Here is a 12,203-nt window from a genome sequence, read left to right on the forward strand (position 1 = left end):
TAGGGGCGCTGTGGGTCAGAATGGACTCCACGGCAGTGGGTGTGGTTTGGGCTTTGCTTCTGTGAAGACTGACAGCCTTGGAGACACTGTGGGCAGGTCCACTCTGTCCTCTAGGGGCGCTGTGGGTCAGAATCAACTTGATGACAGTGGGTGTGGTTGGGGTTTTGATCCATCCTCACCTCATCCCATCCCCAGGGTCCCGGTGTCCTGGTTTTGGGACAGAGAGCCAAGGCTGCTCCAGGGACCCAGCTCTGGACAAGGGCCTGAACTCGTCCTGACTCGGGCAGACAGCACCGACGAGGGTAGCTACATCTGCCAGACCCTGGATGGTGCTGTTGGAGCCACAGTGACCCTGCGGCTGGGCTGTGAGTTGGGGCGGGAGTGGGGGAGGGCGCAGTGAGCAGACATAAGCCTCCGGAGGGGACCTGGGTGCTACTTGAGCCTCCGACACGGGGAGGTGCCGGGGCTGCCGGGCCTCCAGCTGCCTTCTCTGCCCCCAGACCCCCCAGCCCGCCCTGTTGTCTCTTGCCGAGCGGCCGACTATGAGAACTTCTCCTGCACCTGGGGTCCAGGCCGCGTCAGCCATCTGCCCACTCAATACCTCACCTCCTACAGGTGTGTGAGACGGGTGTGAGGGTCTGTTCATGTGTGCGTCCACGCGGTGGGGGCGGGAGGCAGGGAGGGAGGCCCTGAGCGGGGGCTGGGGCCCCCTTCTCCCTCCTGACCTGAGATCGCCCCACTCCCCAACCAGGAAGAAGACAGTGCCAGGAGTTGATAACCAGAGGTAGGCGGGAGGGCCAGACGGAGGGCTCCGGGGGAGTCCCATGGGGGCGTTGCTGAAGCCCAAGGCCAATCCTCCCTCCCAGGACGAATTCATCCACTGGGCCCTGGCCGTGCCCGCAGGACCCCCCAGGGGCTGCCCGCTGTGTGGTTCACGGGGCGGAATTCTGGAGCCAGTACCGGATCAATGTGACCGAGGTGAACCCCCTGGGGGCCAGCACCCGTCTGCTGGATGTGAGCTTGCAGAACATCTGTGAGTGCCCACCCTGGACCTCCCCCTGATCCCTCCACTGAGCCCCCTCCAACCACGGAGGGCAGGCACCCCAATGCAGAGCCTCTACAGAGCCCCACACTACCCCTAGAGGACAGGAGCCCCATTACAGAGCCTCCCACCACCCACGGAGGACAGACACCCCAATGCAGAGCCTGCACAGAGCCCCCACCAACCACGGAGGACAGACACCCCAATACCGATCCCACCCAACACAGAGCCCCACACCATGCACAGAGGACCAGTGCCCCACCAAAGAGCCCCAAACAGCTCCCCCAACACAGACCCCATTTCAGCATATAGAATGCCCTGCACTGTGCACCCCACACAGCCTTGGAACGAAGAGCCTAGGAAGCAGCCCCCCAACCCCTAGAGCTACTTGACTGCCCCCTGGCCATGGTCCACCTGGCTCCCATCTGCTAGGCCCGCTCTGAAAGCAGCCTTTCCAAGCCCGCCAGCAGACGCCCCTCCTTCCTCTGGTGCCTGGGGCAGGGGCCCTCAAGCTCTGGCTGGAGGTTGGGGCACCTCAGAAGCCCCCTTTTATTCATCAACAACATTCCCCCCCCAGACCGAGGCTGACATCACATGACGGACAGGCCCTGAGCAAGGTGCAGGTCTGCCCCCACGGCAGCACCTCTGGGGCACACCCCGCCTCCCTGGGCAGTGGTGGGGAAGCAGGGTGCCTGTAGCTGCCCTGACTTTGTGTCCCCACCCTCAGTGCGCCCTGACCCACCGCAGGGGCTGCGCGTGGAGCCCATACCTGGTCACCCCCGCCGCCTGCATGTCAGCTGGAAGTACCCCGTCTCCTGGCCCCACCAGCCCCACTTCCTCCTCAAGTTCCGGCTGCAGTACCGGCCAGCACAGCACCCAGCTTGGTCCACGGTGAGGCTCGGGGCACGTCCCAAGCTGGGCCTGTGAGGTCTGGCTCTGGTTTCAGGGGGCGCCCTGCATGGCTCCCCGACTGTCAGGCCTCTGAGCCGCTCTGCCTGTCCCTGCAGAGGGCACCCCATGGGCCGAGCTCTGTGCTAGATGCTGGGGTCACATGGGCACGGCAGACAGACAGAGGGGCCTGCAGACTATAGATAAAAGTAACCTTTGCAGGGGGCCGAAGGCATGCCCTCCCCCCAGGCATGGGCTCCAGAGACATCGGAGATTCCCGGTGTGGGGGCCAGGGTGGGGCTGCCTTGGATCCCGACCTGCCTGCCGGGCTTTGGGCCACACACTTTTGTGTGACACCTCCTTTAGGTAAAGTCACCCCATTCCACAAAGGGAGAAATTGGGGCACATTGGGGCCTCAAGTCACTCGGTAAGCAGCAGGATTCGAACCCAAGCCGTCTGAGGCCACAGCCCATGCGAATGACCACCGTACAATACTGTGTCCACAGGGACAGGCTTGGGGAGGAGGGGGCTCTCTGCAGACTGGCGTTGGGGGGCCTGCAGCCTCTGTGCTTACCACCGATGGAACACGCCCGTGCCCGTATGTACCCCCAGGTGGAGCCCGTGGGTTTGGAAGAGGTGATCACGGACGCAGTGGCTGGGCTGCCCCATGCTGTGCGGGTCAGTGCCCGGGACTTCCTGGATGCTGGCACCTGGAGCTCCTGGAGCCCTGAGGTCTGGGGCACTCCGAGCGCTGGTGAGAGGCAGAGCCAGCGGGTCCCCGCAGCGACTGTCAGCTGGCCCACTGCCACTTCATGTAAGTAGGACCCCTGGCACGTGCCCTGCCCACGTGGGCATGGCAGCCTCCGGTGCCTGCAGCCCCCACCCTAGTGTGAGCCCTGGCCCTTGGCCCCCTGCTGGTGGGAAGACCCTTAGGAGAGGGACGGACACCATGGCCACAACAATGGGCCTAGCAGTGATGGTGAGGATTGTGAGGCCGGCACAGGCCCCAGGCAGTGTTCTCTGCTGTTGTACGCTGTTAGCAGGAGGCAGCTCGACACCCCAATAGGGACTCTTATAAGCCCCGCCCCCAGCAAGGTGCACCTGTGTTCAGTTCAGGCCCTAGCCTCGCCCAGCAGGACCCCCCGGCCACTCCCACTGCACATGGACACTTCTCAGGTCTCCTGTCTCTTCAGGGCCCCCACCAGAGGACCTGCTGGTGGGGGGCCAGCCACCGTCAAGGCTGGAGGCACAGCCACCGGCAGGCAGCCTTGTCCCCTCAAGGCCCTCCCTCCAGCCGGGCCCACGGCCACTTGGTGAGCTCGGGCAGGTGGGCAGAGGGAAGCCCCCGGGAGAAGGGGTGCCAAGCTAGGGTAGGCTTGATCTCACGGCTGCGTGTGGTATCCCCCTCAGACCACAGGGTCCCCCTGGAGCAGGTGGCCATGCTGGCGTCGTTGGGAATCCTCTCTTTCCTAGGGCTGGTGGCCGGAGCCCTGGTACTGGGGCTCTGGTAAGTGTCCACCTGTAACCCCCCCGTGTCTGAGCCTCATGACCCCGCCCCCACTCCCACCCCGGGACTTCCCGCCAACCTCTCCCTGGACCTGTCGCCACTTCCTCTCCTGACCGTGTGTCAGCACCCTTTTGGACAAGAGTGACATACCCCACACAGTCGGGGACAGCTGCCTTTTCATGCCCAGGCTGAGACTGAGACTGGACCAGAAGGATGGACCCCCAAAGCATGGATTTTTGGGCCCCATCAATGCTGTGGACAAGTTCAAGAGTGAGTAGGCCCTCCCTGGGGTCTGGGCTTGGAGAGGTGCCCCATCTTGACAACGTCCGGACCCAGAGATGGCGGCCCCAGTCTTCCTCTGGGTGGCAGGTGTCAGCTGGGTCTCCCGCTCGTCCTTGTGATGTCTGGCTCAGGGCTGGGCTTTGGTTCTGCAGTCCCTGGCCGCCCTTGGGATCCTCGGGCTTGTGGGTGGCCTCCCCTCCTCATTCTTGGGGTGCTGGGCTCGGAGCATGGTATGCACCCTTACTTCCAGGCATCTCGGATCAGAGTTGAGGGCCCCCACCAGCATGTCTGGGCTGAGATGTGGGCCTGCCCCTTCCTGAGCACCCTCCCATTTCCTGTAGGATCCTCAAACCTATAGTGGACCCAGGAGGGCCTGCGCTGATTCCACCGTGACGGTATTGCTGGTGTGGATGGACAAATGGAACCCCGTGCAGGACAGAGTTCTCCCTGCAAGAGCGCAGTCGAGGCTGGAAGTGCCCTTTGGAGCCCGCTTCTGTGAGAGACTGGATTCTGAACGTGCCAGCTGACAGGCGTCCGGCCCAGAGTTCACCCCAGAGCCGGCGTCCAGCCTGAGGGACGCGTGTGTGCGCGCACGTGAGCATGCATGTTATACATGAGGCAGGGGACACATGTCTTCTGCACGTAGGTGTGTATGTGCCAGGGGAGTGTATGTGGGTTCTTGGCCCTTGGCTTTCCTTCAGGGGGTTGTGGCAGTGTGAATAAAGGGACCAAGGAAGCTCGCAGCTCCCGAGTGAGACCTCTCCAGGGTGCACAGACGCGGGGATCCCCTCAGACACTGCTTTATTGTTTTGGCTGTTGAGGGTCTGAGCCCCTCTTCCCCAGCAGTCCCAAGTTTAGGTTGGACAGAGTGCCCCGGGGCCCCCGGCCCTGATTTGCAAACCACTGAGCCAGGCTGCGGTTCTTGGGGTGGATGCAGACGCTGCGCCGAGCCAGGTGAAGCCTGGGAAGGAGAGGCCGGAGCCACGGTCAAGACTCGAGGGTGAGGTCGGGGCCCAGGGGTTAGGGGCAAAGCCTAGATGAAGACGTGAGTGGGCATCAGTCGGGGGACGGGGCTGAGGGCCCAGCCGGCGGTCGGTGTCGGGGGACGGGGCTCAGGGCCCAGCCGGGGGTCGGCGTCAGGGGACAGGACTGAGGTGCTGGGGGATCAACGTCGGGGGATGGGACTGAGGGCACAGTCAGGAGTCGGTGTCAGGGGAGGGGGCTGAGGTCCCAGTCGGGGGTCAGCATTGGGGGACAGGACTTAAGTCCCAGTCAGGGGTCGGGGGACAGGACTCAGGTCCCAGTCAGAGGTCAGCGTCGGGGGATGGAACTGAGGGCACAGTCGGGGGTCAGCGTCGGGGGCTAGGGGCTGGAGGCTGGGGGCTGAGGTCCCAGTCGGGGCTCAGCGTCGGGAGACGGGACTGAAGTCCCAGTCGGGTCAGCGTCGGCTGGGGGCTGGGGGCTGAGGTGCCAGTCAGGAGTCAGTGTCAGGGGACAGGACTGAGGTCCCAGTCGGGGGTCAGCATCGGGGGACGGGACTCAGGTCCCTGTCAGAGGTCAGCGTCGGGGGACGGGACTGAGGTGCCATCCGGGGGTTAGTGTCGGGGCTGGGACTGAGGTCCCAGTTGGGGGTCAGTGTCGGGGGCCAGTGTCAGGGCTGGGCTCAGAGCTCACACGAAAGCCTGCAGATGACAGTCCCCATCAGCCATCTGTAGCTCCACACGGGTCACCTTCCTGAGCAGCTTGTCGGAGAGTGGCCGTTGGTAGAGCTCCGTGCAGCAGGTGAGGGCGGGTGGCTGTAAGAAAGCTGAGGGCAGTGGGGCCACTTGTTGAGAGGCACCCAGCCCCAGCCCCCATCAGGAACCTAATGGGACTCTCACGCAGACCCCCAGCTTCTGGACCCCCAAGCTCTCACCTGCTCCTGGGTCTGGGCCCACTACCAACAGCAGCAGCAGCAGCAGGCTACTGGGGAGCAGGGCGCCCTCCATGCTGTTCAGACTGGAAGCTGCTTCTCAGCCCGCTTCTGCCCAGCTCTTATCTGCGGCGGCCCAGGAGGCGGAGGCCGTGAGTCAGTGGCAGGGGAGGCGCCCTGCCCCTCTGGCCAGCACCTGGGCCCGGCTTCTGGGCCTGTTGCCACAGATGCTCAGATTCCAGGAGCGCTGCTTCCCAGGGCTCTGCAGCCTGGGCCGGAGCAGCTGAGGAGAGGAGGGCATCGTGGGGCAGCTGATGGCCCGGTAACGGAGGGCAGCCAGAGCTCCCCAGTGACGGACATTCACGCTCATAACCGTAGCTGCACCGTCAGTCACACCTTGGTCACAGACTGGCTCCCAAAGTCACAGTCAGGCAGTCACGCAGCCCCGGCTGCACTCACCCCCCCCCCCAGCTGTGTGTTCCCCGTCATGCAGTCACACAGCTGCACAAGGGCACGGGCTCGGATGGGTGCATGGGAGCATGAGGCAGGCCGGCAGGAACTCATCTTCACCTTCCCTCCCACTTCCTTTCCCAGCCTACCCGCTGATCAGGAGAAACTGATGGGCGTGGGTCCCCACGGCAGGCCCTTCGGGCGGGGAGGGGTCTTGGCTGGTCCCAGCCACGTTGACTGAGCAGCTGGGAGCAGGCTCCGCTGCACGGTGTTGGGGTGCCCTGAGGATGCTGAGGTGGGGGCTGCTCCCCCAGGAGGAGGAGACCGAGGAAGGGTGGGGCGGGTAAACGGGAACACAGAGCTCCTTGGTGCCAGGTTGCTGATGTCAAAACCGGTAAAAGTCCCGAGAGATCTTGTCTTCCAGTTTTGCCCCGTCCTGCCCCAGGAATGCCAGCCCCTCGCCAGCAGGAGCTGGGGTTTCCCTGGCACGAACGGGCCCTGCCTGTGCTGTGGGGAGGGGGCTTCCCAGTCCCTGGCCGGAGGCATCACACTCAAGACCCACTTCCTCCCTCTTGTCCTGCTCCCATCGCAGCCCCTCTCCACTGGGGGTCTTGGAGAAACATCCCCGTCATCACCGGGGTCCACTAACTCCCCATCCACAACAACGCCCACAGCCCTGCCGCTGTCCTTCAGGTACAGGCCACCTCTTCTGTGCGCGGCCTCCCATCCCCGCTTGTCCTTCCCCTCCTAACCCCACCCCCAGCCCTCCATCCTCTCTTGCTGCCCGTCTTAGTTAACCTAGTGCTGCTATAACAGAAATGGCACAAACATGCCTGTGAGAGCTGGGCAATGAATAGGGAAGACCGAAGAAGAGTTGATGCCTTTGAGTCGTGGTGCTGGGGAAGAACGCTGACAGTGCCATGGGCCGCCAGAACGGACCAATCTGTCCTGGAGGAAGTGCACCGGAATGCTCCTTGGAAGCACGAGTGCCCAGACTTGGTCTCACCTCCTTTGGTCGTGTGCTCAGAAGGGACTAGTCTGTGGGGAAGGGTATCATGCTTGGTAAAGTGAGGGTCACCTAAAAGGAGAAGGCCCTGGATGAGACGGACTGACCAGCGGCTTCAACAGTAGGCTCCGCACGTCGGGGACCGTGAGGCTGGCACAGGGCCGGGCACTGGTGCCTCTGTCGTACGTGGGGCTGCTGTGAGTGGGAGGCTCGGCAGCACGCACCACCACCGAGGCTCCTACCTAATCTCACGTTGCTGTTGTCACTCTGACCCCTTGTAGGTAGTTCTTTAGAAGGATGATGCCAACGCAGACATGTTTTACTAATAAGCTAAACTATGGTTTGCTTCTTAGAAGACTTCAGGGGGTAGGTTGGGGTTAAGTTCAATACTATGTCAGGGCAGTTGTCTGAGGAGTTCATTCACCCTCTGTGGCTCCAGAAAGCCTGGAGTCCATAAGACTTTGAAATTCTGTTCTGCATTTTCCCCGTTTGGATCAGGATTCTTCTATAGAATCTTTGAACATAAAGTTCAGTAATGGTAGCTGGGGACCAACTACTTGTTCTGGTCTCATGGCAAAGGAGGCCGTCGTTCACGGAGGCGTCAGCCACACAGACCCTCTCCCCCTCTTCCTGACTCCTTCCTCCTCTGTTGCTCCCAGTGAAGACACCAATTGTTGTGCCTCAGATGGTTGCTGACAAGCAAAGTTAGTCTCTTTTTCCCCCCCAATATTCTATTGTTTTTCAGGTGGAAGTTTACACAGTGAATGAGGTTCGCATTTAACAATGTTTGTACAAACTGTCCCATGGCATCTGTGATGATTTTCACCGAGTGCCAGATTCGCAGCATGTCCACTGTTGGTTCTGTGGTTGTGGCTCTAGTTCCCCTACCCCTTCCTGCTCCTCGTCGTTGCTTTGGGGTGAATGGTGACCATCATCTGGTCTCGTGTGGTTCACTGTTTAAGGGACACGTCACCCACGAGGGACACTGTGTATTTTATAATCAATCTACTATGTGGCTGAAAGGTGACCTCCAGGCATGGTTTCAGTTCTGGGTTGAGAGTGTACCTTAGGGTGACAATCTCAGGGGTCCCTCCCGTTTCTAGCAGTCTAGTAACTCTGGTCTTTTTTATGAACGTGGGTAGCCGGGAACCATCTAGTTCTTCTGGTCTCAGGAGGAAGAGGCCGTGTGTGGTCTGTATGGGATGTGAGTCCTGTGGGCTAGTCTCTCTTGAGTCTTTGGTTTCTTCACTCTCTTTTACTCCACAGAGCAGAGACCCAGAGTTGTACCTCTGATGGCCACTTGGAGGCTCTGAAGTCCCCAGGCACCACTCACGCAATGAGGGTACAGAGGGTTAACTTTAGAAGAAACGTTATGCTGAGCGCGTGAGCTCATGAGACAATGGTCCTAAGCCTTGCACCCAGCCAACCACTTCCGTGCTGTTTGCTGACACCTAGGAAGTCTCCCTAACTGTGCCCCTGGCTCTTTTCTATCTTAAAACACTGACTTAAGGCCCACCCTGCAGTCATGCTGCCTCCTTAACATAAAGAAACGCCACTCCCGGGTGTGATGACCACCACAGGTGTAGGGGTGAAGATTTACAACACACATTTTTGGGGACACAATTCAATGAGTAATACTGACACAAAACTCCCCTCCTCATCCTGTCCTTCCAGGAAGCTGGGCCCTGCTGAGGGCAGGCTGGCTGAGGGTGTGCTGTGGTATTCAGTACCCCCGGCACCTTCAAGAATTTCCCACTTCCAGGGATTCCAACCTAAGGGTCTGCCCTGTATACGACACATCAGCCGAGTCACAGTCCAGTAATCCAGTCTTTAGTTGGCTGGAGCTGAAGCACTTTCTAGTCCGCAGCCAGCCACCCTCTGGGGGTAGACTTGCCTTGGGGTGGGGAGTCTCAACTTCCCCAGGCAGCTCCAACCATCAGGAGGGACTTCCGCCCCCAAGGAGTCTCCCTCGGGGCTGAACCACCCCAGCCTCTTCTTCCTCCTGCCCAAGGGGAGGCCTGAAGGCACCTCCTTGGAAGTGAAGGTTTCTGACAGGGTCCTGGTGAGGTGTGGCGCTCCACACGTGAGAGGTCCTTGCTGTGGACGTCGTAAGCCAACGGAAGAGTTCAGGCAGCCACACCCCTCTGGGCACTCATCTGGGATGACTGGTACCAGGGGCCTTAGGGTCTCTGTCCCACACTCCACCTGGACTTGTGCCCAGGGCGTGGGTGTGGCCATTGAGCCAGTCACTCGGGTGCCACCATCATGTCACAGACCTCCATCAGCTAGCTGGATGTCACACACTGGGGTCTCTCCTGCACACAGCAGTCCAGAGACCTGGCAAGCAGGAAGCAATTCCTTCCAGGTATGGCTCCGTCTCCACTGCTGTTTCTCCACAGATGAAGCTGTGCCCTTGGGTGGGCTCTCCCCGGCCCCCCACAGGCTGTGTCAGGAGCAACCCTAGGCTGAAAGGCAGCTTTCTCCTTAACTTAGTCCTCTGGTGACTCTTCTGGTACCAGGCCTGTCCCTAACCAAAAGCAAGCCCACATAGCAGCCCCGACCTTCATTCAGGACCTTAGGAGACAGTGGGTTCCAAGCTGATCAGGTAACAAGACAAAACGGGGGTGGTAGGGAACACGGTCCCCATGAACTTTATCTCTAACTGTGGAGTCAGACTGCAGGAGCCCGAAGGTGGGGCATTAAGTGGAGGCAGGGCCCCCACGGTCCCCATCCCCCATGGCAGACGGGAAGGCAGCTTCCCCTCTCACTCTCGGCCCGCTTCCTCCAACATCTGGCTGAAAATGTTTCGGGTTTTACTCCTGGGAAGAGAAGACTCCAGCGCCACGGGAGGGCAGGGGCGCAGAGGGCCCGCCCGTGGGAGGGGAAGGCTGGAACGGGCGCCAGGCAGTCTCCTGCACCCCTCCCTGGGCTCACGGCGCGGGGGGACGTGTGTGCTGGGGCAGGCAGTCTGAGGAGGGGCCCCCAAGGATAACTGCGTCCTGGACCCCAGGGGCCCTGCTCAGGCAGGGAGGGGCCTTTAGAGTCTGCGGGAAGGCGGGGCTAGGCTCCAGTGGCCAGTCAGGAGGGCGGTGCGGGGCTTCGCTTAAATCTTTAATGCACGGGCAGGCTGGGCAGCAGCGGACGGAGGGCGGCGGGGCAGGCCACGGCCCGAGGGCTGGGCAGCGGGCCCCAGGCCGCTCGATAGACAACTCATCAGGCCCCGCAGAGGCTCCAGCTTCTGCTCCCGGGGGTGCGCTGAGCTGCGGGGCGACCCAACACGGCGTGAGGCGCGGCGGGCCCCGTCTCCCCCCCCACCAGCTCCGCCCTGGAGCAGGCACCGGGCCGCAGCCCCTACCTCCGCTCCCTCCGCCACTTGCGCAGCCAGGGAAAGAAGTAGAAGCAGCCCCAGTAGATCCTGCAGGGGAGACAGAGCACGCACGGGGGGCGGGGCCAGCTGCGGGCCCCGCCCCTCCCAGAGGGCGGTCCCTCCGCGGGCCCGCCCCTCATCGCCCCGCCCCAGGGCGGCTCTTCCGCAGGCCCTCACCACCCCGCCCCCAGGGGCGGTCCCTCCGCAGGCCCGCTCCGCCCCCAGAGGCGGCCCCGCCCTGAGGCCCCGCCCCCGGGGGCGCGCCCTCCCCCACCCGGGCGGCGGGCCCCTCCCCCGCAGAACCCCGCCTCCACTCACTCCTCCTCCGCCTCCAGCGCCACTTCGTATCTCTTCAGTCCCGACATGTCTTGGGCTCCGAACGTCTCCTGGGGAGTGGCAGCATCATTGCATCAAGGCCTCCCCACACCCGACCCCTCCTCGGTCCCTGTCATGACGAGGTTGAGTTGTTCGCAAGCAATGTGAGGCAGATGCCCCCGGAACCCTTAACTACTCCGTCGTGGCCGGGGGCTACTGAGGACGTCCAAGGCTTCGGAGGCCGGCCAACTCGGGGGCCTGAGTTTTCTCGGGGCTCAGGGCAAGGGGTCTGGCGGTAAACGGGCTAGGAGATCGGGGGCCCTGAGAGAGGATTTTCGGGGGCTGGCGTCACCTGGAGGGGGGGCTGTGGGGCCGGCGCAGTCTAAACTCCCGCCCTCCCTGGCTCCGCCCCGGAAACAGACCGTGACCGTGGCCGTTACGTCACAGAAACCCCGGTGCGCAGTAGGGATGGGGCCTACCTGGCACCCGGAAGGGGCGGAGCCAGGGCCCATCACCGAACCGGAGTCAGCGCTGCATCCGGAAGAGGTGGAGCCTGGGCTCGTGCCTGCGGGCGTGGGGTCAGCGTTTCTTACCGACACAGCGGGAGTAGGCTAGAGCCGGGTTGGGGAGCTACTCTTCGGAGGCCGAGACCTGGTCTGGGCAGTGAAAAGACTTCGTCCAGTCCTGCACCCGCTACCCCGCCGTTCCTCCTCTCCGACTTGCATCTCGCTGCGGATTGCCCTCTTTGCCTACCCCAGCCCCGTTGTAAGAGCCGCGGAGGGATAGGCCCGCAGAGAGGTCCCTGTGTAGAACCAGGCCGGCGGTGGAAACGCGTGTTGGCCTTGTGGCCTTGGCCAAGTCACTTAATACCGGACTCAGCCCTTCCTCTAGGAGTGGAGACCCACCTTCCTGTGATTGTGCCCAACAGTCATTTAATCAACAAATGTTTGTTTAAATGTTTGTTGAGTTCCTGCTACGTGCCAGGCACTGGGCTGCACAGGGAGACACAGCCTGTGCCCTCAAGGAACTTACCATCTGGGGTGGCGATGAGGGTGCAATGAGAGTCAGATCAGACAGACAGCAGGCTGGCCGGGGCAGCAGAGGGCGCTGCAGTGGAGCTGAGAAAGGGAAATTACCCCAGGGTGGGAGGCTGGGGACAGCTGCCGCGGCTGGCTGCCATACAGCCAAGGTTAGACGTGGTCCTAGACGGGAAGAGAGCCTTGTTGTGACCAGAAACGAGTGAGGTGTGAAGATTGCCTCCGGCTGAAGTGTGGCGAGCGGGTACACCCACCCTCACCATCTCAGCCTCTTCCCCTGCCTGAGCCACGTGCTCACAGGAGGCAGGTGCGGGCGCCCGCTGGGCGTCATTGGAAGCTCGGGCCACGCCCACTCCCTGGCTCACGCCGACGCTGACAATCCGGGCCACGCCCACTC

The 12,203-nt window shown here is 62.2% G+C and overlaps 3 protein-coding genes across 3 annotated transcripts in view; 1 reads left to right on the forward strand and 2 right to left on the reverse strand.

The window, feature by feature from the left end:
• IL11RA (interleukin 11 receptor subunit alpha) overlaps nt 1–3,715 on the forward strand; it is a 5,178-nt gene extending 1,463 nt beyond the window's left edge. The window contains exons 3-11 of the mRNA XM_007947044.1: nt 196–365; nt 501–615; nt 752–784; nt 867–1,033; nt 1,770–1,933; nt 2,543–2,684; nt 3,124–3,243; nt 3,341–3,437; nt 3,625–3,715. Of these exons, the coding sequence (XP_007945235.1) occupies nt 196–365; nt 501–615; nt 752–784; nt 867–1,033; nt 1,770–1,933; nt 2,543–2,684; nt 3,124–3,243; nt 3,341–3,437; nt 3,625–3,715 (1,099 nt within the window). The remainder of the gene's footprint in view (nt 1–195; nt 366–500; nt 616–751; nt 785–866; nt 1,034–1,769; nt 1,934–2,542; nt 2,685–3,123; nt 3,244–3,340; nt 3,438–3,624) is intronic.
• An 805-nt stretch (nt 3,716–4,520) lies between these two features.
• Nucleotides 4,521–5,707, reverse strand: CCL27 (C-C motif chemokine ligand 27). Its single transcript, XM_007947045.1, has 3 exons — nt 5,635–5,707; nt 5,394–5,526; nt 4,521–4,680 (listed from the first exon to the last, which is right to left on the reverse strand). The coding sequence occupies exons 1-3, from the start codon at nt 5,705–5,707 to the stop codon at nt 4,521–4,523; spliced, it is 366 nt and encodes a 121-aa protein (XP_007945236.1).
• A 4,483-nt stretch (nt 5,708–10,190) lies between these two features.
• Nucleotides 10,191–10,819, reverse strand: LOC103202217. The gene is made up of 3 exons (XM_007947046.2): nt 10,773–10,819; nt 10,443–10,502; nt 10,191–10,347 (listed from the first exon to the last, which is right to left on the reverse strand). Exons 1-3 carry the CDS (start codon nt 10,817–10,819, stop codon nt 10,191–10,193), a joined length of 264 nt encoding a protein of 87 aa, XP_007945237.2.
• Between the last annotated feature and the right edge of the window lie 1,384 nt (nt 10,820–12,203).

Source organism: Orycteropus afer, unplaced genomic scaffold (genome assembly GCF_000298275.1).
Source record: "Orycteropus afer afer isolate SDZICR_OR568_19922 unplaced genomic scaffold, OryAfe1.0 scaffold00174, whole genome shotgun sequence".
In the NCBI taxonomy this organism is placed as follows: domain Eukaryota; kingdom Metazoa; phylum Chordata; class Mammalia; order Tubulidentata; family Orycteropodidae; genus Orycteropus; species Orycteropus afer.